The sequence below is a fragment of the Monodelphis domestica genome, chromosome 5 (genome assembly GCF_027887165.1).
Source record: "Monodelphis domestica isolate mMonDom1 chromosome 5, mMonDom1.pri, whole genome shotgun sequence".
Lineage (NCBI taxonomy): Eukaryota > Metazoa > Chordata > Mammalia > Didelphimorphia > Didelphidae > Monodelphis > Monodelphis domestica.
This window is the reverse complement of record NC_077231.1, coordinates 212,890,246-212,917,159: the sequence shown is the minus strand read 5'-3', so window position 1 is coordinate 212,917,159 and position 26,914 is coordinate 212,890,246. Positions and strand designations below refer to the sequence as shown.

The window sequence follows — 26,914 nt, the reverse complement described above, 5'->3', positions numbered from 1 at the left end:
GAAGATCACATCTAATTTTCTTGTAGTTTCATGAATGCCACATAATTTTCAGTCTCAAAGGAAAAAAAAAAGCACCTCTGGACAAGTGAAATGCTCATTATTAGTGGTGATCGCCTAAGCTTAATGCTCAAATTCAGAGCAACATGGCTTTTTGATGTCATAACCAATTTCCCTTCAAGCTAGGGTAGGGAAGTTGTGTTTTCTTTCTATCTTTATCTTCATGAAATAGCCTCTCTGCTCACAACCAGTCAAATCTAGATGTAGAATAGAATGGAGAAGGACAGAATTCTCATAGATAGTTCTGGTGTAGGTGATAACCATCTCCAGAGTTCATATGGTACCAATGGGAGAACCGGAGGCATAGAGGCAGCACAATCTGAATATCAAGATACAGTTCTTAACATAATGCCTGACACATCGTGTTTAATAAATGCTTCTTTTCTTGTTTTCTTGGCTTTACATGGAGGAGGTGTTGAAGGTCTCAAATATGGTGTGTCTTCTTTTTGTTGGCCCTGGGGTTTAAGGGAGTTTCTGTAAGCAGGATGAGGTGTTCAGCAAGGACTCGCCACACAGCTCATTTTGTAGATGGTTTGATGCCAGATTTTTTTCCATGTCATCTCAGTTGGTAACAATAACCATGTTTATTGGGTCACCCCAGAATCAGTATATCTCTCTTGTTCTGGATCTCATAATGAGATCCTTTCCATAATGATTTCCTGGTGTTCTTGGACACCCAGCGATGGAGAATGACACAAAGTCTAACCATCATCATCCTCATCAAAGCTAGCTATCTAAAAGTAGACTACACGTGCTGCCGGTCATCACTGAGAGAACATAATAAATGCTTGTGGATTGGTTGACTCAGAGTTTCTTTCCTTTCTGGTTCTATGATCCTAAAAATGACTAGTGTCTTTGGAATTCTTCTCTAGATAACTTACTAGTTATGGAAATAGAGGACTTGGAAAAGTTCTCTTGCATTAAATGTCTAGGTTTTAATTTGATCCCAATCTGCTGCTCTGCCTCTTCTCCAACAGCCCCCTACACCATCATTACTTTCCCCTTCCTGTTTGCTGTGATGTTTGGAGACTGTGGCCATGGAGCTATCATGCTGATTTTGGCCCTTTGGATGGTCATGAATGAAAAAAGTTTGCTTGCCCAGAAGAACAATGGTGAGGTGAGTATCTAACACCAAATGCCTGACCTGATTGTTTTTGGATTTTTTAGCTCAAAACGGAAGGAGTTTTGTATAGAGGAATGAACAGCACTGGCTGAGCAGTCAGGAGCTCTTAAGTTTTATCTATACTTTCTCACAAGTTGTGTGAACTTGGAGAAGGAAAATATGTGTCCATAAATTATCCTAGAACTTATTCTAAGGATATAAAGTTCTAAGGACCTTGAAGGGCATTTGGCCTATCCTACCTCTCCTTTTTTCAGTTGAGGAAACTGAGGATCACAGAGGTTAAGGGACTGGTCCAATATCACCCAGCTAGGAAATATCTTAGGCAAGATTTGAACTTAGATGCTATTCCCTACAGCCTCCTAGGTTACTGAACTTATCTGGACCTCCATGATCTCTATAAACTTAATTTTAAAATGAGATATGGAGCCAAAGGATGCTACCTGTCTCTTTTGGATCTAAAATTCTGTTTTCATGAACATTTTGTTCTCTCCCAGAGAAAGAGGAAGCCAGATAATACAGTGGATAGAACTGGGTATCAGGAGTCAAGAAGATCTGAGTTCAAATGTGGCATCAGACACTATTTCTGTGGCCCTGGATGAATCATGTAACCTCTGTTGCTTAGGGTTCCTCAACTAAAATGGGACTAATAATAGAGTCTACCTCTCCAGAAAATTATAAGGATCAATTGAGATATGTTTGTAAAATGCTTGGCATAGTGTCAAGCATGTAGGTGCTTAATAAATAAATGCTTGTTCAGGGGCAACTAGGTGGCTTAGAGGATAGAGAGCCAAACCTGGAGATCCCAGGTTCAAATCTAGCCTCAGACACTTCCGGGTTGGGCAAGTCACTTAATCCCCATCGCCTAGACTTTACCACTCCAATACTTAGTATTAATTCTAAGATAGGAGGTAAGGGCTTAAAAAATAAATTTTTGTTCACTTGATATTTGTTTTAAAGAAAAAAATTTATGTGCTTGTTATAGTTAAAAAACCCCCGAATTAAATGTGTTTTACTTGTACTTAGCCTATAAATATCCTTTAACTGTTTCTCTACTCTTCCATTGTGAATCTATGGTCTTGCTACAAAGAGGGTTCTTAAGCTGTTGGCATTTTCTGTGGCTCTCCAGCACTTCTAAGCTTCGTGCTAAGTTGTGTGGAGAACCCTAAAGTGACCAGTGTTTAAAGAACTAATGAGAAATAGGTTAAATGCAACTGATGCACTCACTTCACTTTGTGTATTTTAATATTAGGAAGACCAGGTACATCAAGTGATACAATGGTATTGTAATTTTACTTTGAATCGAGTATTTTCATCCTCCTACCTCTCTTTTCTTTGCCTTATGGTTAAAAATAATAATAATTTGTATCATTTGGCACAGCTCAGTCCTTCAAGGTATTCTTAAATTCTGGTCCTTTTAGTGTTCATTGTTCTGTAAACAATCATTTCTTTCAGTTCTTTTTTTTTTAAAGCTACAATGAATTATTTTAAAGTTTGAATAATTCATAATAATTAATCAATTAAGCAGCAACAGCTTGCTCTTACCCTTTGTCTGTAAAAATGAGATTTAAAAAAAAATTGATAACCATTGGCATAAAGGTGAAGTTGTGCCATGTATCCATCAGGTGGGAGATGATCTTTGTGTAAGAGAGCCATCACTGAGGCCAAGGAATCAGTGCTCCAGGATAACCTTCTATCGCTCCATCTCTCTTTGAGCAGATCTGGAATACATTCTTCAGTGGACGATACTTGATCCTGCTCATGGGTCTCTTCTCCATCTACACTGGCTTCATATACAATGACTGTTTCTCCAAGTCTTTCAATATCTTTGGCTCATCCTGGAGTGTCCGGTCCATGTTTACAAATGGCACGTGGACGTAAGTGATTGAAATTTGCTGAGGCCACTTTTTGGCCACTTGAGGCAACTTTGCAGTATGTCATCATGTTTATTTTTTGTGGTTTTTTAATCTTATTTTCCCCAATACATGTAATAATTTTCAACCCACATTTCCCAAAATATAAGATCCAAATTGTCTTCCCTCCTTCCTGCTCCCTCCTCCCCCAGAGATGGCAAGCAACTTGATCTGAGTTGTACAGTATCAGTTTTTTAGGAGGAAATCTAGGGCCAGAGTCCTTAAGTACCCAATGCTCTTGGGACTAAGAGATGTCTCTTACTTGTTTTTTCAACTAAGCAACAAGAATATTTGTTGACATATCTTAGAGAGGGTACAAATCAATCACCAATTAATCCACATTTATTAAGCTCCTACTACTGTATATACAAAGGAACTTGCATTATAGTAGGAGAGAGAAGCTATTTATATGTGATCCCCTTCAGTGGTCTGGTATGGACCCATGGTCAGAATGTTTCCTAAATGCAAAAAATGAATACCTAGGATTACCAAGGATTACAATGAATACCTAGGATTACAATTTATATTGAAATATATTAATCAAGAAAACAATTTCACTGATCGCAGATTAAGAACTCCTGTTGATACAGAGACGTATAGAAAGATCCTTTCTCGATAGGAACAGGGTATTGTAAACCACTTTTTGAACTTAGAAATGACTGGATTCGTTTTTACTTCCAGTGGGGTTCATCCCTGATTTCTGTTGATCTGGAGACTAGGAGTTAGGAGTCTGAGGGAAGGGGACAAAGACTTTTGGATCTACAGAAATTTCATTACCTCACAATTGTATAGAGCCATCTCTCCTACAGAAAGCAAGACAGTTGGGGAAAAGTATCTGGCCTTCTTCACAGACTGACATGTCTTGTTATGTGCTAACCAGGCTCAGCATGAATATCTTAGAACACCTTTCATATCACCTGCTACCTGCCATCAGCATTATTTATTGTCTTTTTGTAGTGATGATATGATAAGAACCAATTTATATATGAGCCTGGATCCAGCTGTCCCTGGAGTATACTCTGGAAGTCCATACCCATTTGGGATTGACCCGGTAAGAATGCCTATTTGGGGGAGTACCTGGGTGGCTCAGTGGATAGAGGCTTAGAGATGGGAGGTCCTAGGTTCAAATCTAGCCTCAGACACTTCCTAGCTGTCTGACCATCGGTAAGTCACTTAAACCTTATTGCCTAGTCCTTGCCACTCTTTTGCCTTAGAACCAATACACAATATTGATTCTAAGATGGAAGGTAAGGGATTAAAAATAAAAGATCTCTTTGGATCACAAGTTCTGGCAGCCTTCCCTTTGGAGGCTAGATACAGCAGTTGGTCAATGAACATTTGCTGAGCATCCTTCATTCTTCTGACTGTGAAGGAACTAAAGAGAGAAGACCTGATGATTGACCCTACCCTAGAATCATTGAATATATTAGTTGTTGGGGACACATGAGTATCCTTATAAAATATGAGTAGTGCAGTGATGAAAACATGCTATAACATGGATGGATTCTATACATTATGTTTATCATTTACATTATTAGATTATCTCATATATATGTACAGAAATATAATATTTATTCTATCTTAGAATATACTATATATGTACACATGCTTAGATGCAGACTAAAATAACAATGAATTGGCTTGAGCTAAGTCATTATTATCAACAAGGATTTATTATGTGCCTATTCTGGCTCTGGAGATACAAAAGAAAAACAAATAATTATTTCTACCTTTGAGGGTGTCACATTCTTATGGAGAAGACAACACGTAAACAACTGTGTACAAACAAGCTATATTCAGTGTAGATTGGGGGGTGGCATTTTAAAGGGTTTTAAGACACGTTAGAGGGGACAAAGAGGATGGACAGACCAGGTAAAGAATCCTGCTGAAGGTGGAATTTGAGTATCCCAGGACCAGAGTATATAATATAGAAGATGACTGGAAAGGTAGGAAAGGGCTGGATTTTGAAGGACTTAAAAAGCTAAATGGGACTTTCTATTTGATCCTGGTGGTAATAGGGAGCCACTGGAGTTTAGGTGACATGATTTAGGTGACCTGTGCTTAAAGAACAGATTGCTATACTATCATGTACGGAACATTGTAGTAAGCCCTGCAGGAGACACAAAGATTAAGTATGGAGGTCTCTTCCTTTATTTAGATGATAAACTTCTACCTCCTTGCCTCTGTTCACATCATTTCTTACATTTAGGACACTGTCCATTAAACCATGGGCTTGATATTTTCCAAGACCCAGCTCCTTCCTGAACTTTCTCTCTTGGTAATAATGTCATCAACTCCCATGGATTCAGTTATGATCTCTATCGAGAAGAATTTCATATCTACTTATCCATACATAAACTCTTTCATGACTGGGAGTCATGCATCACTAACTGCCTTTCAGACATCTCTAGTTGGGTATTCTGCCGACATTTCAAATCAGCATATTCAAAATAGACCTCCTTATTTTTATTGCCAAGGTTTTCCTTCTTCCCAGCAGCTATTTTACTGTGTAAAGCACCATCACCCTCCTAGTGACCCAAACCCATAAACTCAGGGTCATCCTAAACTCCTCAAAGCCAAACTGTTGCCAAGTCTTGTAATTTCTACCTCCACAACATTTCTAAAATTCATCCCCTCTCTCTTATTTCTAAAAATTTATTTATTTAGAATGTTTTCCTATGTTTACATGATCCATGATGTTCCCCCCCTTCCCCTTTCTGGATCTGACAAGCAGTTCCACTGGGTTATACATGTATCATTGTTCAAAACCTATTTCCATATTATTCACATTTGCAATAGAATGATCTTTTAAAGTCAAAGCTCTAATCAAATCCCCATCAAACCCTGTGATTGATCTTATGTTTTTCTTCTGCTTTTCCACTACCACAGATCTTTCTCTGGATGTGGATAGTGTTCTTTCTCCTAAGTTCCTCTTGATTGTCCCTGGGTCATTGCATTGCTGCTAGTAGAGAAGTCTTGTCTGGGTAGAATGTTCTCCTGGTTTGGAGCACTCTTTTAAAAAGAAGCATGATTTAAATACAAATAGTCATTATATTAATTTCAAGTTGTTCTTATTGTAAAATTGAAGCAGATCTTTTGCATGGATATCTTAAAGACAATGCATTATATCAATAATATGGAAATAGGTCTTGATCAATGACATATGTAAAATCCAGTGGAATTGCTCATTGACTATGGGAGAAGTTGGGGGGAAGGAAGGGAAAGAACATGAATCATGGAACCGTGGAAAAATATTCTAAATTAGTTAAATAAAAATTTCCCCAAAAATAAAAAAATAAATTCCTGCAAAAAACAAAAACAAACAAACAAAAAGACAATGTATTATATGTCCAATTAGTGTGTGTAACCCCAACTATAGAAATAGACCATTAGAACAGGAAGGATTTGAGAAATCATATAGCCCAGCCCCTTTAATGGGTGATAAATGCTTTATAATTAGTATCTCATTTGATCCTCACATGAGCCCTTAGAGGAAGGTGCTGTTATCATCACTTCATTTTACAGGTCAGGAAAATGAGGCAGATAGACATTAAATAAATTGCTCAGGGTCACATAGCTAGTAAGTATATGAGGCCAGATTTGAACTCAGGTCTTCTTGACTCTACCTCCAGTGCTCTATTCATTGTACCACCTAACTTTTTACTAACGTGTAATATCTGCCTTGAAAGATCGTTGTTTGTGATTTGTTTCTGAAATCTTAGCTGTGGCGAGGGCTTGTACAGAAAGCTTTACTCAGTCATCTGTGGACAATGTTCTTATAAAAACCATTGCTCCTGCCTTCTGGGAAACTATGGGGCACATCTATTAATCATTGTCTTAGTTCATTAGATAGACTCTAGTGAAATAACTATTTTTTCCCTGACCCTGCCTTTATGTCCAAATGGATTTAGTGAGAGCATCCATCAAGCCATGCAGTTATTAGATGCATCGGCCACAAGGTGGCAGCCTTGCTTTCAAAAAAAAAAATAATACTACTAGCCGGCCACCCTCACCAGGGAGAGAGACATTGGCTACACATGCTTCTCTGCTGCCCTTCACCTATCATGGAGCCTGGCCCTGCACAGTTAGAGGAAAATGGGGTCAGCATAGGGAAAATGTCCCTCGCCTTCCTGTTCTCCCTGCAACTCCTTCTGCTTTCAGGGCACCGCCTCCCACCAACCCACGCACTTCAAAATTTTATATTTCATGGTAAAATAAAAGGCTTTGTTTCCTATTGAGGTGATTTCAAGAATTATTAACAGGCTGATGGGACAGTCTATAAGATTTGGGAATTGGACTGATGGACTCTTAGGTCCATTACAACTCTGGATCCCAAGGATAAGAGAGAATTTCATTTTCAGACTTGTATCCCCAATACCTAGCACAGTACCGGATACACAGTGGGTGCTTAATAAATGCTTGCTGATTAATTTGTTGGTCTATCTGGGGGAAGGAGGGAGCATCAGACCTTCTTGCTATTTCCTCCAAAATCTATTTATCTCATCAGTCAAATAAAAATCAAATAAAAAATCAATCTAAATTTATCTCATCCTAGTAGTTGCCTGCAGAGCTAGTTGGTACAGTGTATAGAGAGCCAAGCCTGGAGTCAGGAAGATTCATCTTTCTGAATGCAAATCTTCTCAGATACTTATTAGCTAGTCACTTAATCTTGTTTGCCTCTGTTTCCTCATCTGTAAAATGAACTAGAAAAGGAAATAGCAAGCTATTTCAGTATCTTTATCAAGAAAATCCCAAATGGGGTCATGAAGAATCAGACATGACGGAAAAATGCCTGAACAGCAATAGCAGCAGGTGCCAGGTACTATGGGAAATGCTGGGGATACAATTAATAAAAAGATAGCCCCTGCTCTCAAGAGAGATATAATTTAATGGAGGAGATGATACATTATATAAATTAAAAGCAAAACAAGGAGGGGGAGGCCAGGGAGCATCTTGTTCCATGGAGTTGAAACCAAGCAGGGTAGCAAAGTGGAGTGAGCTGAGAATCTAGTTTCTCCCCTTACTAAAAAAGGAAGGTATTTATTAGGAAGAGTGTGGTGCTCCTCTTCCCTCCAACCCTACAGTTGGGGGGAAGGGGCTGAAGGAGGTGGTGTCAATATAGTTTGGAGTCAGAGGCATGGGGATGAGATTAGGAGTGATGCGCTCACCCTGAGAAGAGTACCCAGAGGGTCTTCTACACTCACCTGGAAGGGAATGAGAAGGGGAGAGTGGAGGTAACCACCCTCCTCTTGGAGGGTGGGTGTAGAAATTGGAGGAGAGTAGAAAACCATTGTTTCCCAAGGCTCAAGAAGTCTTACACCACTTCTTTCTCATGAATAAACAATTACTTTCGTATAGGCATAAATTTCTGCAGGAGTATTATAGCTCAGTAGGCTCTCAGCCAATCCCAAACCAACTTCCCTTTGAGTGATCACTCCCATTCCAGTTAATGCTAGTCATTTGCCTTTTCTTAGTCTGCCTTTGGTAAAGCAGGGAAAATTATTTGTTAGGGTTTTAAAGAAATTCATTCAAGGGTCAGCTGGGTGGCTTAGTGGATTGAGAGCCAGACCTAGAGGCAGGAGGTCCTGGGTTCCAATCTGACCTCAGACACTTCCTAGCTGTGCGACCCTGGGCAAGTCACTTAGCCCCCGTTGCCTATCCCTTACCACTCTTCAGCCTTAGAACCAAAACCTAGTATTGGTTCTAAGGCAGAAGGTAAGGGTTAAAAAACAAAACAAAACCCAGTTCATTCAATAAACATTTATTGTCTGCTATATTTAAAGCAATGTGCTTTATTTGTAAGTGAACTTATACCAAATCAGAAAAATTGTGGGACAGCATGTTAAAGTGGTTAGAACTCTTCTCTCTCCAATGTCCTGAGCAATGCCAACCTTAAATGCAAACAAGCAATGTTTATGTCACTCTTAATAAACCAATCCAGCAAAGAGCTCAGTAGCAAAGATGCTTATTTCCATTGAGAGATTTCAAAACACACACCTGTGTGTTTATGGGTTTTGGATAGATCAAGACTTATATAGTTTGCAAGAAAAAAGGGGAGGAGGGATGGTTAGGTAAGGTGGGAAAATTCTTCCCAGCACAAGAAATACACTTGTTTTTTTTTTTTAAACCCTTACCTTCCATCTTGGAGTCAATACTATGTATTGGCTCCAAGGCAGAAGAGTGGTAAGGGCTAGGCAATGGGGGTCAAGTGACTTGCCCAGGGTCACACAGCTGGGAAGTATCTGAGGCAAGAAATACACTATTAATTTGAAATGTACCAGGATGCAATTTCCATAGAATGTAGGAACAACTGGGTTTGCTTCCTACTTCTGACACTTCCTCTGTTTATCATATAGCTATTTGTAGACATAAGGAAAAGGGGTTGAATTCTCTTTTCCCTTTCCCTTCTGAGTCCTTGCAATGTATTTCTTTTTCATTTTTTCATTTCATTTTTTATTTTAATAACAAATTTCCACAGGTTTCCAAAGCTATGTGATGCATGTTGTCTCCCTCTCTCATGGAGCTGACAAGCAATTCAATATGGGTTGTACATGTATTATCACACAGAACATATTTCCATATTATTAATTTTTGTAAGTGAATAATCTTATAAAACCAAAACCATGAATCCTATACTGAAATAAACAAGTGATAAATCGTGTGCTTCCATCTGCATTTCTGCTCCCACAGTTCTTTCTCTGGAGGTAGACAGCATTCTTTTTCATAAGTCCCTCAAATTTGTTCTAGATCATTGTATTGCTATAAACAGCAAAGTCTACCACATGTGATTATTCCACAATATTGCAGTTACCTTGTATAATGTTCTCCTGGTTCTGCTTATTTTACTCTGCATCAGTACATGAAGGTCTTTCCAGCTCTTTCTGAAATCATCCTATTCATCATTCCTTTCAGCACAATAGTATTCCATCACCATCTTATACCACAATTTGTTCAGCCATTCCTCAATTGAGGGACATGCCCTCAATATCCAATTCTTTACCACCACAAAGAGCGTAGCTATAAATATTTTTGTACAAATAGATTCTTTCCCATTTCTTTGAAATGTATTTTGAACAAAACAGAACAATTTTTAATTAGTTATCCAGTGACTTTTTTACAAAGGAATATGCAAGAAATTACTTCCTGGTTTCAAATATTGGTGACTGCTACCACTTAATAGAATATACAAAAAACATAACTGCTACATGAAGAGGTGGTTTTTTTTCTTCAGAGTTCATTTATGTTGCCAATGAGATATATATCTCTATATAAAGCTTCTGTACTTGGAACTGAATTCTCTTTTTTAATTTCCCTTCTGAATCCTTACAATGTATTTTTTAATTAGTTATCCAGTGGGTTCTTTACAAAGGAATAAGGAAGAAAAAGGTCTAGTCTCTGCCACAATTTAAAAAACAACTCTCATCTGATATGTCTACTTCTCTTTCCCACTTAGGTCTGGAATTTTGCTGCAAACAAACTCACATTTATGAACTCTTATAAAATGAAGATGTCTGTCATTTTGGGGATTATCCAGATGGTTTTTGGGGTTGTTCTTAGTCTTTTCAACCACATGTAAGTTCTACATTTATGTCATGTTTATTTGAGTGTTTGGATCCAACAATTTGATAGGTCAACCTTTCTTCCTCTTGGTATTATATCTGGGGGCTCATTGTGAAAAGAGGATTGGCAATAATTGTATGTATTTCTTAGCTAATCTAGCAATTGGGATATTATTTAATATTATTTATTCAAATTAATTACTTAAAATATTAGCTTAAATAAATTCTTCCTCTTGCCCTTTATCATAGGTATGGTCCCTATCTAAGCAGCAGTTAAATTACTTCGGTGTCCAGGAGACTAAGAGTAGACTGTGATATGGTGAATGGAAGCCGGGGTGGGGGTTGGTCCTGTTGCTCACACGTGGCTTTTCCTTCATCATGACCTCAAACAAATTCCCACTTGAGTGGGGCTTCATACCCAAACACAACTGGCATAAGATGTTCTGTTGCCTTTTTTTAAGCCGCCTTCTTGCCCATGTTATCCAGGAGCAAACTCAGACCTTCTGACTAGGATATCTGCTCTGTTCATTCTGAACTCCTAGTCCACATTACCTAAAGAATATAATTTACAAACCCACTTTTGGAGTTGTTAACCATCTCAAAGGATAACTTATGATTTCCTCTGTAGTTCTATATGCTTTTTTTTTAGCTTTATCAATATTATATTTTTTATTTTGTTAAACATTCCCCAATTACATTTAAAATTTTGGTTATTTTTTTCCAAATTACATGTCAACAAATTTTTAATAATTGTTTTCTGACTTTTTTGTGATCCATATTCTCTCTCTCAACTCACCTTTCCTAGAAATGGTAGGTAATATGATATAGGTTGTATATTTTATTTTTGTCATGTTGTAAAAGAAAGACACATATCACTTATATTAGAAAAAACTCATGAAGGAAATAAAGTGAGGATGGTATGCTTCAATCTCCATCTCTTTTGTCTATGGCAAAGGACAGTCTTTTTTGTCATGAGTCCTTGGGATTGTCTTGGATCATTGCATTGCTGATAATAGTTAAGTCATTCACAGTTACCCATCATACATTATTGTTACTGTGTACAACATTCTCCTGGTTCTGCTCATTTCTCTTTGCATCACTTCATCTAGGTCTCTCAATATTTTTTATGGCTAATTACACTTTAATCTATGTAGGCCTTCTACAAATCTCGAGTTTGACACACCTCTGCTCTAGTCAACTCCCTAAGCCCAATATGAGCTACAGAGATGATATTTCTTTGTATTAGAGGAGAAAGTCATTTGGGAGCTCCTTATACCACTGAAATAATGGTTCTAATCCTCGTCCCCTATTGAAATCCTTACTGTCCGTAGATTGATTTCTTTTCATTCTAATCTAACATTTTCCCAGATTTGTGGATTTCTGTTCATTGCTATTAGGATAAACATTTGCATACTTTTATTTATAGAAAAAAGTTTTTGTGCAAAATCTAGGGTGCAAGTCAAATATGTCTGGATTCCCTCTCTATAACAGATTCTAAGACGGAATAGTTCTATATGCTTTTGAAAAACATTTTGAAGCTTCACCAGACTCCCCAAAAGGGTTCATTACAGACAAAAGGGTAAAAACCCTTGTTTTAAAGTAAAAGTGACCAACCCAATAACATAATATTATGTTATGCAATAACTTAAGCATTGGCACTAGGGCAATTGATGCCACTTGTTGACTTTCTCTTCTGAACCCAACCCATCCTGCCATCTGTATTTTCTTTTCTTCTCTACTTATTTTTCCTTCCTCTTCACCCCCAACCCCACCCTTCAAGAGATTTCCACATCTTCAAGAGCTTTCCAAACCCATGGTGAACCTTAGAATGAGTTTTCTATCTAGTAGAATGGCCACCATGGAGATTTGTCATGATTTGAAATAGGAATTCTGGAAAATGAGTGGAATACCAAATCTCTACTGAGTTACTTTATTAGCTTAGGAACTGCTTATGATTTCATTCAAGCAAGTCATCCAGGATCCCTACAGAGAAAACATTCTCCTGTTGTTGTTTTTAATTTCTTCCCCATTCTACTCCTTTTTACAGATACTTCAAGAAAACTTTAAATATCATTCTACAATTCATTCCTGAGATGATCTTTATCCTTTGTCTGTTTGGCTACCTCATTTTCATGATCTTTTTTAAATGGTGCCAGTATGATGTCTCCACATCCAGAATTGCCCCAAGCATCCTCATCCATTTCATCAACATGTTCCTGTTCAATTATGATGACCCAACCAATAAGCCCTTGTATACGCATCAGGTATTCTTTTTTGTCTTGGTGCATTTGGAAGAAAATTTAAAATTATGATGATGAATTGATATTCCTTGATTTAAGTAATGAAGTTACTAAAAATTGTGCATGAATTGAATATGTGTAAATTAGAAGGATGACAAGGAGGATCATAGAAAGAGAACCTCTTCATTTTACAGATGAGGAAATGGATACTTGGTGAGTTTAATCTATTTAAGATCACACAGAGAGCAAGGTTTAGGTTCAAATCTGTCCTCAGATATTTCCTAGCTGTGTGAATGGGAAAATCACTTAACCCCCAATTGCCAACCCATTACTGTTCTTTTGCCTTGGGACCAATACAGCAAATTGATTCTAAGATAGAAGGTAAGGGTTTAAAAAAAAAAAAAGATCACTCAGGTAGAAATAGGATTTGAATCCAGCTCCTCAGACTTCAGATCCTAGTATATTTTCCATTGTATTATGTTGTCTCAGAAGAAAGGAAGTGTCAGAAATGAGACTGAATTGAATTCAGTTTCCCCTGTCATTTCATACATCATTACATAGAAATGATTGTAGATGTTATAAGAAAGCATTTGTGTCATCGGGTGATTTGGTTTTCACTTTGAGGCCTCAGTTTTCTTATCTATAAATGGCGACGGCAGTTGAATCTCTAATTGTTCTTCAATGGACAGTTTCCCAATCCTTAAACTTCGAGTTTCTCAATTCAATAAGCATTTATTATGCCCTTCCTATGTATAAGGCATTATGCCAAAGTAAAAAAACCAACATAAAGACAAAGCTCCAAGGCTTGTAGCCTTTAGAGTTTATTAAACAATAAATAACACTTGTACATGAGTTTAAGTCTAAGAATAATTTCTAGAGAGTGAAGGTCTACCAATTAGGGGAATCAGAAAAGACCTTGCATAGGAAGTCTTAGCATCTCTTTCAAATAGTTCATAAACCACTTAAAAATACCTATTTAAATGGATCTGGAAAGGTAAATAAATAAAAGAAATTTATAGGAAATAAAAAATGGTGGATTAAAAAAACTTTTTCCCATTTTGTGCAGGAGAACTAGTCATGAGACTTGGTTTTAAATCTTGTCTGGGTATTGTTGGGCAAGTCACTTTACTTCAGGGCACTAATTGTTTTCTTTAAAAAAATTAATTAGTTTTGTTACATTAAAATTCCCAGTTATCTCCTAGTCTCCTTTCTTCCTCACACTAGAAAAGGCATCATTTAACAAACAGATATATGTATATATAAAACTTTGCCTTGTTCGTTTCTATTTATCAGTTCTTTTTTTGGAGGCAGACATACATGTCATTCTTCAAACAATATTTCTCTTATTGTATGTATTTTCTTGGTTCTGCTTATTTCACTCTTCAAAATTTTGTGTAGGCCTTTCCATGTTTTTCTAAAATTAACCTGATCATCATTTCTTATGGTACAGTATAGTATTCTATCCCCAGGTCATTCCCCAGGTGATGGGCATCTCCTCAGTTTCCAATTCTTTGCCACCACAAAGAAAGTTGCTATAAATATTTTAGAACATATAGGTTCTTTTCCTTTTCCCCAAGCATTTTAGGAAGTAAACTAATAATAGTATTGCTGGATCCAAAGATATAGATTTACAATTCTTTGGGCATAATTCTAAATTGTTCTCCAAAATGGTTGGAACAGAATACTGGTCTACCAACAGTGTATTAGTGCCCTATTTTCTATATCCCCTCCAACATTTGTCAGTTTGCACTTTTATCATTTTAGTCAATCTGATAGGTGTGAGATAATTGATTTATATTTCTCTAATCAATAATATTTAGAGCATTTTTCATATCCTTATTATATAGCTTTGACTCTCTTCATTCAAAGACTTGTCTGCTTATATCCTTTGATTTATCATCTGAGGAATGGCTCATATTATATAATTTGACAAAGTTTTGTATGTATTTTAAGATATGAGACTGCTATCAAAAAAACTGCCTATAAGGGGGCAGCTGGGTGGCTCAGTGGATGGAGAGCCAGGCCTAGACACAGGAGATCCTGTGTTCAAATTTGACCTCAGACACTTTCTAGTTGTGTGATCCTGGGCAAGTCACTTGACTCCCATTGCCTAGCCCTTCCCACTCTTCTGCCTTGGAGCCAATACACAGTATTGACTCCAAGATGGAAGGTAAGATATTTAAAAAAACCCCTGCTTATAAAATTTCCCCCCAGCTTCTTACTTCAAATTCTACTTGCATTAAAAACTATTCATTTTACAAGTCACAATGCTATCCATCTCTTGTTTATTCTTAAGTTCTTTTCCTATTTATAAATCTGATAGGTAATATTTTCCCTATTCTAATTTGCTTATATCTCCCTTTATGCTTAGACCATTTATCCATTTTGATCTTATCTTGGGAAATGGTTTAAGATATTGTCTATATCTAGTTTCTGCCAGACTGCTTTCTATTTTTTCCAAAAAGTTTACTTTTACCTCCAAAGGTTGTTTCTTTGACAAAATATAGAGTTTAAATTCCAAAGTATAAAATTTGCCACCCAATGGACTTAATGTGCTGGTGAGCAGGAACTAGATTAAGTTTGGTTTGGGAGGATTCTCAGAGCAATTCCAGCTTTCACTGCTACAAAGGTGCCATCTTGGCTCCACCTCACGCAACCCTGTCACCTGACCCCCCCCAACCCCAAAATTAAAATATAATTGGGAAATGTTTGGCAAAATAATAATATAACACAATATAATTTTGATTTGTGGCTTTCTAACTCACTAAATGATGACATCACTGGACTAGATGCCCTCTAAGGAAGAGAGGCAACATGGTCTAATGCAGGGGTCCCCAAACTATGGCCCACTGAGGCCATGCATCTGGCCCCCCACCGCACTTCTGGAAGGGGCACCTCTTTCATTGGTGGTCAGTGAGAGGAGCACTGTATGTGGTGGCGCTGCAAAGTGAGATGTTTCTCACAGTACTACTTTCTGTGACAATCCTTTGCATGGCGCCTTAAAAAACCTTATAAAGAGGTGCCATGCAAAGGATTATGTGGCTGCACAATGGAAGATGTCAGCATGGTGAGCGGCTATCTGGGGGAGGGGATTCCCCACTGTGTAGACTGCTGCCCAGTTAGGGTTAGGTTTTTATAGTCCAGCCCTCCAGTAGTCTGAGGGACAGTGAACTGGCCCCCTGTGTAAAAAGTTTGGGGACCCCTGCCCTAATGGATAAACTGGGAAACCAGGGAGATTTAGCTTAAATCCTCATACACAAAATGAAGGGATTGTACTAAAGGATCTCGAAGATCTATTTCAATTGTAAATCTTTGATTTTTTTCCATCCTTTCCAGCCCCAACTTAATGACCTTATGAATAATTTATTTCACTGTCATCCCACCACTTAAACTGAAAATAAATGGATTTTTGTACATTAAGTTTTCTTTCAAGGTAACTTCAATGCCTTCTCATTGAGCAAGTTGCCGGGGTGATTAGGCAATGCTAAGGGAGTGAGTCAGTGATGTTTTGTAAATATTACTTGTTGAAAACATGCCTCCATTCTATTAATATTTGGAATGTATTCTTTGGAAAGTTACCATCACCTTGCTATTTCCTTTGGCTAAGTCAGCTTACCCCAAGGCCTGTGCACATTGCAGCAATCTTGAATGTTCAGTTGTCACTCCACCTTTGTGATGTTAAGATGTGATATTCATGAGGACATATTTATATAATGGTTAGCTTTGCATATTCAAATGCTTTTCTGTAATAGATTCCTTTTCATGATATCTTTTTTCTCCCCTAAATAACATTCATAACAATACTAATAAATAAATCAAATATGGGGGAAACTTCCAAATAAGACACCTATTTCAACTACTTCCATTTTAATTAGATACCTCAATAGTTCATTTGACCAATGATCTTATGGATGGATGTTCTTCTTCCAGGGGTTCTGTTTACAAGCCATCTATTCCTCTTATCCTGTGTGACTCTTGTTTCCATTCTTAAATCATCTTCCACAATAGGTCTGACATGTACTAAGACTTTCTGGAAGGACTTTTGACATTTCGTTACTGATATATGTGTTGTACTGATGGAGCACTTAAGTTGGGGTATCCCTGTGTTACTCCTTGATCTGGCCACAAAGCTACCCATCTCCCGACTACTTTTTCTTATGCAAGTTTTTGCCCACAAGTCACCTTTGTTAATATGCTGCTGACTACACATGCACTTTGAATCACTCCATTACCCTTTGGTTCACTGGTAATTTTTATTTTTTGGAGATTTAGGTTAAAAACATAAATGGATTCAAAAAAGGTTTAGATAATTCATTATAGATTCCTCAGACAGATTTAAAAAATATTCCACAGGCACCTCAATTGGCAGCTAGATATCACCAACAGGACAATATTGGTATTAAAAAAATTTAGTTTTTATTTAAAGATTTTAAGGAGATGAGAAAGAAGGCGATGTTCATGTACTTTAAAAAAAAACCTACCATTCACCTTAGAATTTATACTGTGTATTGGTTCTAAGGCAGAAGAGTAGTACTTGTTTAATACAGTCACATAGCTGGGAGATGTTTGAGGTCAAATTTGAACCCAGGACTTCTTGTCTCTATGCTTGGTTCTCCATTCACTGAGTCATCTATCTGTCACTGTTCCAATTTCTTTTCTTTTTTTATAATAATACTATCAGTGATTTTTTTAAAATTAGCCATTTGGTATCGTCTACTCTGAGTTCAAAGCTTATTTATACATGTTTTCAAAGTTATGTAACCTCTAGCACAAATTCTTCTATTTGTACTTTTTCTGATATAGAAACTCTTCATCACATACCTTTCAATATTCTCATTAATACAGTAGGTACAGTGTGGACATACCACTATCATTGGTGATAAGAATTGATCATTAGCTGATCTGTACCTTTATTTTTTTTTCTCCTATGTGTTCCTTTTGCTATTGTAATCTAGAAATCCTCTCAGGATGACCTACCTTGTTTGGATTTCTTGACAAATTTTCTACAGGTTCATTTTACCCTCATTGTTTTTCTCCTTTTTAAGAAGTCGTAATGCTTGTGATCCCCTCCCCCCCTTCTCTGTATTATTTCACAAATGAGTTTATATTCAAAATTGATATTGATGGAGGTAGCTGTGTGTCTCAGTGGATTGAGAGCTAGAACTAGAGATGGGAGGTCCTGGGTTCAAATCTGGCCTCAGACACTTCCTAGTTATGTATCTCTAGTCAAGTCACTTAACCCCCCTTGCCTAGCCCTTACTGCTCTTCTGCCTCAGAGCCAATACACAGTATTGATTCTAATATGGAAACTAAGGGTTTAAAAAACAAAACAAAACCAGTGTTGATATTGGCTTTTGTTTCTCTTCCCTCGTACTTATTGCCAAGCAAGTTCCTATGTCCTTTTGGTTTACTTGTACAGATTGCTTTATAATAAGGAAACTTGAATTCAGCAAACATTTTTAAACCCCTAAAATTTGTAAGGTACTGTGTTAGACCTTTCAAGAGGAAAACAAAAACTGGAATTTGATCTGGGGAGATTGAATTGTTGTTAGATTGAATTTCCTGGGCCTTATGTTTCATATCAAGGAGCCGCAACTCACCAAACACTCTCAAAGTCTAATACTATTAATCAATTAATCAAGGTTGCCTTTACCAAACCAAAAATCTTTAAATATAGAGGACTAGAGAAACACCTTAAATATATTTTCTGTTCTCCTTTTCCTGCCATGCTATATTAGCTGGCCTGATTGGTTAGATTCACCTCCCCTTAACATAAATAAGGTTGAGTTTTTGTATAGTTCTGGTGAAATGTTTCATGTAGAGTTGAAGCTCGAATAAAGAGCCACGTGAAGTCCTTTGTACTGTAGCTTGAACAATGGTGTTCCTATGAGTCATTCACACAAAAGGGCAGTATTTATTTACTATGTAGGGAAGAACTCAAGGTAATAAGGGAGAACAATAATTCCGTAAATCCCAGGCACACAGGTATCACATAATGTCTCATCTCCTTTCCACACCCCCCTCCCCACTTTTTTTGAGTAGGTATGTCACAGCTAAAACTGGAGGGAATGTAGGAATTGTAAGGGTAAGTTGCTCCTACCACTGGCAAGCAAACTGCCCTTTGCAGATTCCTAGGAGAGAATAATCCTCCCTGGACCGAATCTCTAAGGGAAAGCAGCTGAAGAGGTGTGAGAAGTTTTAAAAGAGCATTATTTGCTTCTAATTGGTTGTTCTAAGCTTTTAGAAGCCTCTTGCTGTTTTTACCAATAGAAAGGCCTTCCAAGAGAGAAATTATGGGGTGGGGTGGTGGAAATCACACTTTTGCTTTAACAAAACCAAACCCAGAGAGACTAGGGGAACGTACAAAAGGGGAGGCACTAGGGAATTAAATATGACATTCTCAAAAGGTGATGGTGGGTGGGAATGGGAAATTTGGTCAGGTTGCTTCAAGTTCTGATCTTCCAAGTTTTTAAAAATCTTTTCTCTCTCTGATTTGTACTTTCCCTGCTTGGAAACAGTAGTACTATTCATCCAGAGATGATACAGAGAAGAATGGTATCTCTGAAATATTTAGTATCTCTCTAAAAAAAAGGGTGTGTATTAGGAAGCCGATGTTGCATTATAATAATAATAGTTAATGTTACATGATATGATGTAGTAGAGTAGTTAATAGCTATGTAGCCACAGTAAAATAACAGTATCTCCTTTTTTGGTCTATGATAGCAAGAAGTCCAGAGTGTCCTGGTTATTCTCGCTTTGATTTCTGTGCCATGGATGCTCGTGATTAAGCCTTTTATCCTTAGAGCCCAACACAAGAAATCTCAGGTAAGGACCATTGAATTCATCTTGTGTTTTTCAGAAGGAGAAATGGGCAACTCAGAGGGAAGTGGCTATGTAGGTCTGAAGGGAAAATACTTGGGGACTGGCCAACCTTTTGTGGGTTTAGATTTTCGCAAACACTGACAAATACTGAAGAAACAAAAAGAGCATGATAGAGATGGCTCTTTTAGGGGTGCAGTTTTAACTTAGTAGTAATGACAGTTTAACTTTTTCTTACTCCAACCCCTAGGTTGAGGACTATTTCGTTTTGGTCTAAAAATCTCCAGTGCCCATAATAGTGCCTAGCAGAAGATAGGCACTGTATAAATGGCTACTAAATTGGTTTATTGATTCTGTTGTGCCCCCATTAGGTCTGAGACTGGAGGCATCAATTAGAACAGTTTTTCAAAGTTAGCACCTGATGGTGTATGGAATCTAAAAGTGGTACTAAATGATTTATTAAAATGTAGACCCATTCAGTTTTCTATATTACATCCTTTTTGTTAAGTTCTTTATTATTAGCCAAAAGTAAAATAAATTTATTATGTATCTTAGACTATGTCACAGGGTCTGTGAGAGATAATTAATGAAAATAAAATCAAATATATATGATTCTCAGTATTGTATATTATCTGTGGCCTAATGTTAATTTCAGAGCAGTATATCCAACCAGCTACATGGCTAACTGCTTGTTGACCCATTTCAATAACATTCTGAGACAAACTGAATCAGGAAAGTTAATCTTCTCTGGGGGGGGGGATGTATCCCCAAATCAAATAAAAATTATATTTTCCATGTAGATAATCGAGTTGGATAAACTGAGATAAAATACTTTCTATAATATTGCAAATGTTTTAAGATTCAATTTGAGTTGCTTAAGAAAATGTTGGGTGTTTAATCAAAAAATTACATAGCAAATCATTTTGTCCTTTCATAAAGAATTTTCCATTTCATTTTCCATTCCATTGTCCTATTGTATCTAACTTTGCTATGTGTCTTGATTTTTCTTCCTTTCTCTCTTTTTGTACTGACACCAAACCAGCAGAGGTCTTTGTTAACACCTCCCTGGACCATTGAAATGGCCTTCTAATAGATCTTACTACGACCCTTCAGTTTATTCTTCACATTGCTAACAAAAGAATCTTAGGCACAGATTTGTTCATTACATTCCTCCCCCCAGAAGTTTTCAGTGGCTCTCAGTTGTCTATGAAACAATGTTTAAATCCTTTAGCTTGGCATTCAAAGCTTCCTATGATTTTAGTCTTACAACTTTATTTCAGAGACAGGCTATAATGAACAGAGAGCCACCGATATCAATATATAAGTCCTGCCTCTGACATATGTTGGCTTTGTGAACCCGCTAGTGAGTTTCCTCGCTTGGGAGTGCTCTATACCAATGAGGTCATTGGTCCAGTCTCTATTCTAATCTCATCCTGCTTTATTCCACTATCTTCCATCCATATTGGTCTCTACTCAATTTTCATGCATGTATGTCTTATGCCTTTCTGCCCTTGTTCCTTTACTTACCTTTCCCATTCCCTTTATTCTTCTTTGCATTGTTTGCTTTTTTATTTTGGTTGGTTAAATCCAACATATCACCTTTTTGGAAATGTTGAATAAAAATTTGTTGCATTAAAAGAACTCTGTTCTATTTCAACAGGAATGCATTATTTGTGTGAATTATATGGATTATGTGGTAGTTATGCACATGACACATTCTACTTATTACATAGATTCTAAGGGTAAATTTAATGAAGGAAAGTCCCCAAATGGCTATTCTTATGTTTGTTGTTGATTGCAGGCCCTTATTACTAATCAGGATGCTGCAACAGAAATCCAGTTGGATGGGCCCAGTCATTCTAAGAGTGATGGCAAGCAGAATTCAGCTGGTGCCCATGGGGAACATAACGACCATGAAGAGGAGGTATTTGGGGAATGGAATGAGTGTTTTTCCCTGTTGTTACAGGAATTCAATCACAACCCTTATGAAGGTCTTCCAATTTGATAGCCCAGTTCTGAACTCTTTCTAACCATAATGGATGCAATGTCTAAATAAACGGAGTTTAAGTATAAGCCCCAAATTACTTCCCTTATGTAAACTATTGTTTTCCTAAAATATTTTCATGCTTCTGTGGTCTTATTAAGTTAAATAGAGTTCCTGCTTTTTGTTGTAGTTACTACTATTGTCTATGGGCCTTGTCTTGGGCCGTTTCTAAGAGATTTGGTACCTGTGTTCTTTGGTTGGCTGGATTTCTTTTATGGAAGAGTCTGAAGAGAAAAAAGTTATGTGTGGTAGCAGCAAGCTTGGCCAATTTTTTGAATATTATTATTGCCCTTTTTATCTGAGTAGTTGGAGACATTGATTTGATATCTATAATTTCTTGTCACAGATGAAACAAGACTTACCATCTATCCAAGGAAAAGCAAAAAGGGGGAACCCAAAGGAAAGGGCAGATTGGCTCTGCCACAGAGTCCAAATGAACTCCAGTAGTCTTGAAATGCAGTCAGTCTTGAATAGCAGGAGACAGTGAAGGGATGTTGAGGATTTCTAGTGGGAGATAGATACAACAACAGGAAGGAAATTGGGTTCTTTCTCCTCCTATGGCTTCAGATATTTCTCTGACTCTCAGGAAAATGCTCCTCTCAGTTTTCTTCCAAGGCTGAAAGTCATCAGTTGCTTAGAATTCTCCCAGCTCCCAGTTCCTTTTCCCAGAATCCTCTTGCTCACTCTCCACTCCTCCTAAGCCAGTTGCCCCCCTCCCCCTCAGGCTAGTTGCTCATCCAGCCAGCAGGGTCTCTTTTTCCCTACATTACACTAAGGAACCCTAACTGACCCTCTTCTCTTCTATCCTCATTACTTATGGGTATCCTTTGTGCTATATTACCTTTTTCTTCTGTAGTCATTTCATGTGCATATGAGTTTGTCTATCTCTTACCATACTTAACATTTCTTAAGGGATAGAAACTGACTTCAAACTATTTCTCTGGTGCTTTACCAACACTTCCATTTTCTTGGCCGTGGGGGTATATATTCTTAATGCATTTCCCTTTGGAATTAACCTAGAAAGAGGGAGAGGAGTAAAGTAGACCAGAATGGTTACTCTCTTGTTCATTTCAGTTCAATTTTGGAGACATCTTTGTCCACCAAGCTATCCACACCATTGAGTACTGCCTGGGTTGCATTTCCAACACGGCGTCTTATCTTCGGCTCTGGGCTCTCAGCCTGGCTCATTCACGTGAGTAATTATGGCCCGATCTTCTCCGTCCCTTCTATGTTATTAAGTCAGGGTGGCTGTCTGAGGGAAGGGCTCCGATATATCAAAGTAAAGTTGATTGTTTCTGTTTCATTTGTACCCATTCTCCAAGAGAAATGAGTCTTGTAAAAGAATCAAAACAATCTAAAATGAGATGGCTACCCCTATTTGTATGCTTCAGGGGAGATAGCAGTGAGACTTCGAGGGTGGGTTAGGGTTAAACCAGTTAACCCTAATCAGTTAAACCAGCCCAAGTCCTCAGCCTCTATAAATTGCAGGATAATTTTAGGTTTGCATTGGTAGAGGGAATTTCATTCCTGGGAGTTCCCTACACCAATGAAGGTACAGTTCTAGAGAAGGAAGAAAAGGACAGATAACAGGAGTAAACACACAAAAGGACACTAGGAGGCACGCCTTGTTCTTTTCATCACTACCCCTACGTCTTGGGTGAGTTGATTTAAGAAATCTAGCAGTCTGGGTCTGAGTGGCCCATGGCACTTCAAAGCCTACATTCCTTTGTATCCAGGGGAACAAAGGGAAATAGAGCTCTAAACAGTCTGGGGTAATGCCTCCTAAGTACTTTTGAATGTACCCATTATAGGATGAGCACAGAGATTGGAAAAATTCCTTTGAAGGTTCCCAGACTTTTATGGAGGGACTCAAGTCAGTGTAGCTGTTTTCATCTGTGCATGTTTCCCTCTGTATCTGGCCATGGGAGGGAGCCCGGCCAGATGACTGTGGGCATTTATCAGGAGAGACATTACCTGTTTCATCTTATCCTTGTCTTGATTCATAGAACTGTCAGAAGTGCTCTGGGCCATGGTAATGAGAATTGGCTTTGACCAGAAGAGTTGGGGAGGACTCATTGCAATCTTCATCATTTTTTCTGCCTTTGCTGTTCTGACTGTAGCCATCCTTTTGGTCATGGAGGGTCTCTCAGCCTTCCTGCATGCACTTCGACTTCACTGGTAGGTATTTCCTATGCCATAAAATCTCTTGTTAATCTCTGCATCTATAATTCCCATCACTCCAGTTAGGTAGTTTAGTGGATAGAGCTCTGGATCTGGAGTCAGGAAGACATGAGCCTCAAGGACTGAGTGTTTCTGAGCAAGTCATTTAACCTGTCTGCCTCAGGTTTCTTATCTGTAAATTGGGAAAAATAATAGCATCTACTTTCCAGGGTGGTTGTGAAATTAAAATGAGATAAAAATAAAATTATTTACATAATTTTTATAATAATATCAATATATGAAAAACACTCAACTCGAATGCTGTGAATCCTACTGCAACACCCTATTTATGACACCATGCTCAGGAGGCTAGTCTCCCATGAACATTGTTTTAGCTAACGTTTTTCCAAAGAGCTAATTCAATTCTTTAAGTTGGTTATATCTTTGCTAGAAGTGTGATTTTTTTTTTTATGCAAGGCACTTAAATGCTCAGAGACTTTGTTTTCTTCACTGATGATGTGGACATTAAACCCCTCAGAGGGTTGTTTTGAGCATCATCCACAGTAATCATAATCATAATGACAGTAAAAATAATGCTTGCTGAATTGACAAACATTCCCTGAAAGGATGGGTTATCATGTCCATGTAAGTCTTCACTCTGGAACATGGTCCACATTGTTGATGTCACCAGCTTTCCGGGAGGCCAGAGGGAGACAAACTTGGGGCATCTCATACTTTCAGTCGGGGTCAGAGCATGTCTAAGGGTGCATGCACTCACAGAGGCATGGGCCACATTTGGTCCCCCAAGTATGCATGGGTGGATTACAAGAAGTGATAGGACTAAGAGATGCTAACAAATTGTGGCTAAAGAAGAATCCAGTGGAACTGTGGTAGATTAGCAAAGAAGAAATAAAAATGTGCTGACCTATTATGGGGCAACTCATTCCTGTGATGAGGAGGGGAGAAGGGAACACTCGGTGAAGAACAAAATGTTTCAATAAGGGCAGATCAGGGAAGAGGGGCTTGTCATGATGACTAACATCTCTCTGGTTTGTAAAGCACTTTTCAGGTACTATCTTATTTGATCTAACCAACAACCCTCTGAAATAGATGCTATTATTATACCCATTTCACAGATGGGTAAACTGAAAGGTTAAGGTGACTTGTCTAAGGTCTCAGAGCTCTACTGAGTGTCCAAGGCAGCAGTGGAACTCCAGGTTTCCCTGATTTTGAATAGCATTCTAGCCACTATGGTATATGGTCCCATTACCTGAGGACTATGCTGCTGCCTCAGTTGAGGACTATGCTCTGTTTAGATTTTGGTCACTGTTTTTAATTTGAATATTACTGTGGGCAGTTCCTGGACAAGCACATTTCCTTTAAAGAGGGAATTATAAATTCTCCTCTCAGAAGTTAGCAACCTCCTCGGTTGTTAGAAATTCCCCTCTAGCCCCTCCAACAAGAGTCTTGTGGGAACCGCACCACCTTTTTTGCATTGTTATTTTTTTCCCCCCAAAAGTATATAACCCATGAAAACCACTGCCAATGCAAAAGCCTAGGTAGGGAAGAAGAGAAAAGAGGCAAGGAGGAAGAGATCCAAGAAAGCTAAAGGCGATGGAGATATGGAAGAGACATATAATAGTAGAAAGACTTAGAGAGAAAACTAGCACAGCTCAGTTTGTTGGCTATTGGTCGCCCACACCTGGTACATTTATGTTTTTATCTGTCTTAAAGCCCCTAATCATCCACCAATATCTGTCTAACTTGTCTTTTCTGATCTCTACACTAGGGTGGAGTTCCAGAACAAATTCTACAGTGGGTCCGGCTACAAGTTTACTCCCTTCTCTTTTAAACAAATCCTGGATGGGACAGTAGAGGAATAGGTCTGAAATGTTGCTGATAGCTCCCCAGCTTCCTGGATTGAGTCTTTCAGTTAAACTAACAGTCTTTAAAAATCAATCCTGTGCAGGGAGCTCAAAGGAGTTATTGTTCTGGACTAATCTGACACATAAAGCTCTGCTTTTTTTGGTTCTAAGCTTTAAGATCTGTTAAGACTTAGCCCCACCCTAGAGGACAGATTTCTGCTTATGGGCCAAATGGAAGGGAAAAAAGGTGTTTGGACATAAACTGAGGACCTGAATAGTGAATCCACAGAACAGGATGCTAGAGAAACAAGGAAAGAAAAGCTTGTTAATAGAATATTTAGAACAGAAATGGGGGTTTACAGCTTATTAAGATTGACACCACCCTCCCATGCTACAGATACAGAAACTGAGATCAAGGAAAGGGAAAAAGACTTCCCTAGTGGCAAAGCCTAGGATAATGGAAACTACAAACCATGAGTACCTCCCCAGGGCTCAGCCTATTCTATCTTCCATCATCTGTCAAAGAAGGATTTTTGGTTTATTATTTTCTGTTTAATCTTATGATAAAAAGAATAAACTGCCATTGACTTGCTTGCTATTTACTCAACTGGTTTTGTTGTTGTTTTCACTAAAACCCCAAAGTAAAAACCTACTGCACTGATTTCCTAGCCAAACAGAGGGATGGAGAGGGGTCCCTGGCTAATTCCATAAAGGGATTATGCTTATCTAACAGCCTTCCCAGAACCTTTTCCTCTCACTTATCTAGGGTTTTGCATTACAAGATTAGGAGCTTTCTCACGAATTTCTACTCCAGAGAAGAGGAAGAAAGGATAATGTTCTCTTTTTTGGAGGGCTGGTTGATCTTTTTTCTTTTGGTGTCTCTGGACTGCTAAATCCTTTGGAATGAGGTATGACTGCATGAAATCATCACAGGCTTTGTTTGCCTCTTAAACCACAAGACTTTACTTGAGTAACTGAAGAAGGCTGGCCCATTGGGATTCTAGAAAGAACAAGTTACCCTGAGCAAAGTTTCAGGTAGCAGCAACTCTTCCCCAGGACTCTCCCAGATTACATGAAGGCCCTGAACCCGACTTTTAGATTGTTGAGTGACTGATTGGTCCCTGAGAGCCAAGGGCT

At 38.1% G+C, this 26,914-nt stretch overlaps 1 protein-coding gene across 3 annotated transcripts in view; it reads left to right on the top strand.

The window, feature by feature from the left end:
• The window catches only part of ATP6V0A4 (ATPase H+ transporting V0 subunit a4), a 76,510-nt gene extending 50,131 nt beyond the window's left edge, over nucleotides 1-26,379 (top strand). For all 3 annotated transcript variants that reach the window (XM_056799746.1, XM_056799745.1, XM_056799747.1), the window contains 10 exons: nucleotides 1,035-1,174; nucleotides 2,897-3,054; nucleotides 4,048-4,141; nucleotides 10,544-10,662; nucleotides 12,697-12,913; nucleotides 19,613-19,714; nucleotides 21,510-21,632; nucleotides 22,827-22,944; nucleotides 23,759-23,930; nucleotides 25,702-26,379. In XM_056799746.1, coding sequence (XP_056655724.1) covers nucleotides 1,035-1,174; nucleotides 2,897-3,054; nucleotides 4,048-4,141; nucleotides 10,544-10,662; nucleotides 12,697-12,913; nucleotides 19,613-19,714; nucleotides 21,510-21,632; nucleotides 22,827-22,944; nucleotides 23,759-23,930; nucleotides 25,702-25,795 — 1,337 coding nt within the window. In that variant the 3' untranslated portion in view covers nucleotides 25,796-26,379. The remainder of the gene's footprint in view (nucleotides 1-1,034; nucleotides 1,175-2,896; nucleotides 3,055-4,047; nucleotides 4,142-10,543; nucleotides 10,663-12,696; nucleotides 12,914-19,612; nucleotides 19,715-21,509; nucleotides 21,633-22,826; nucleotides 22,945-23,758; nucleotides 23,931-25,701) is intronic.
• The last annotated feature ends 535 nt before the right edge of the window (nucleotides 26,380-26,914 follow it).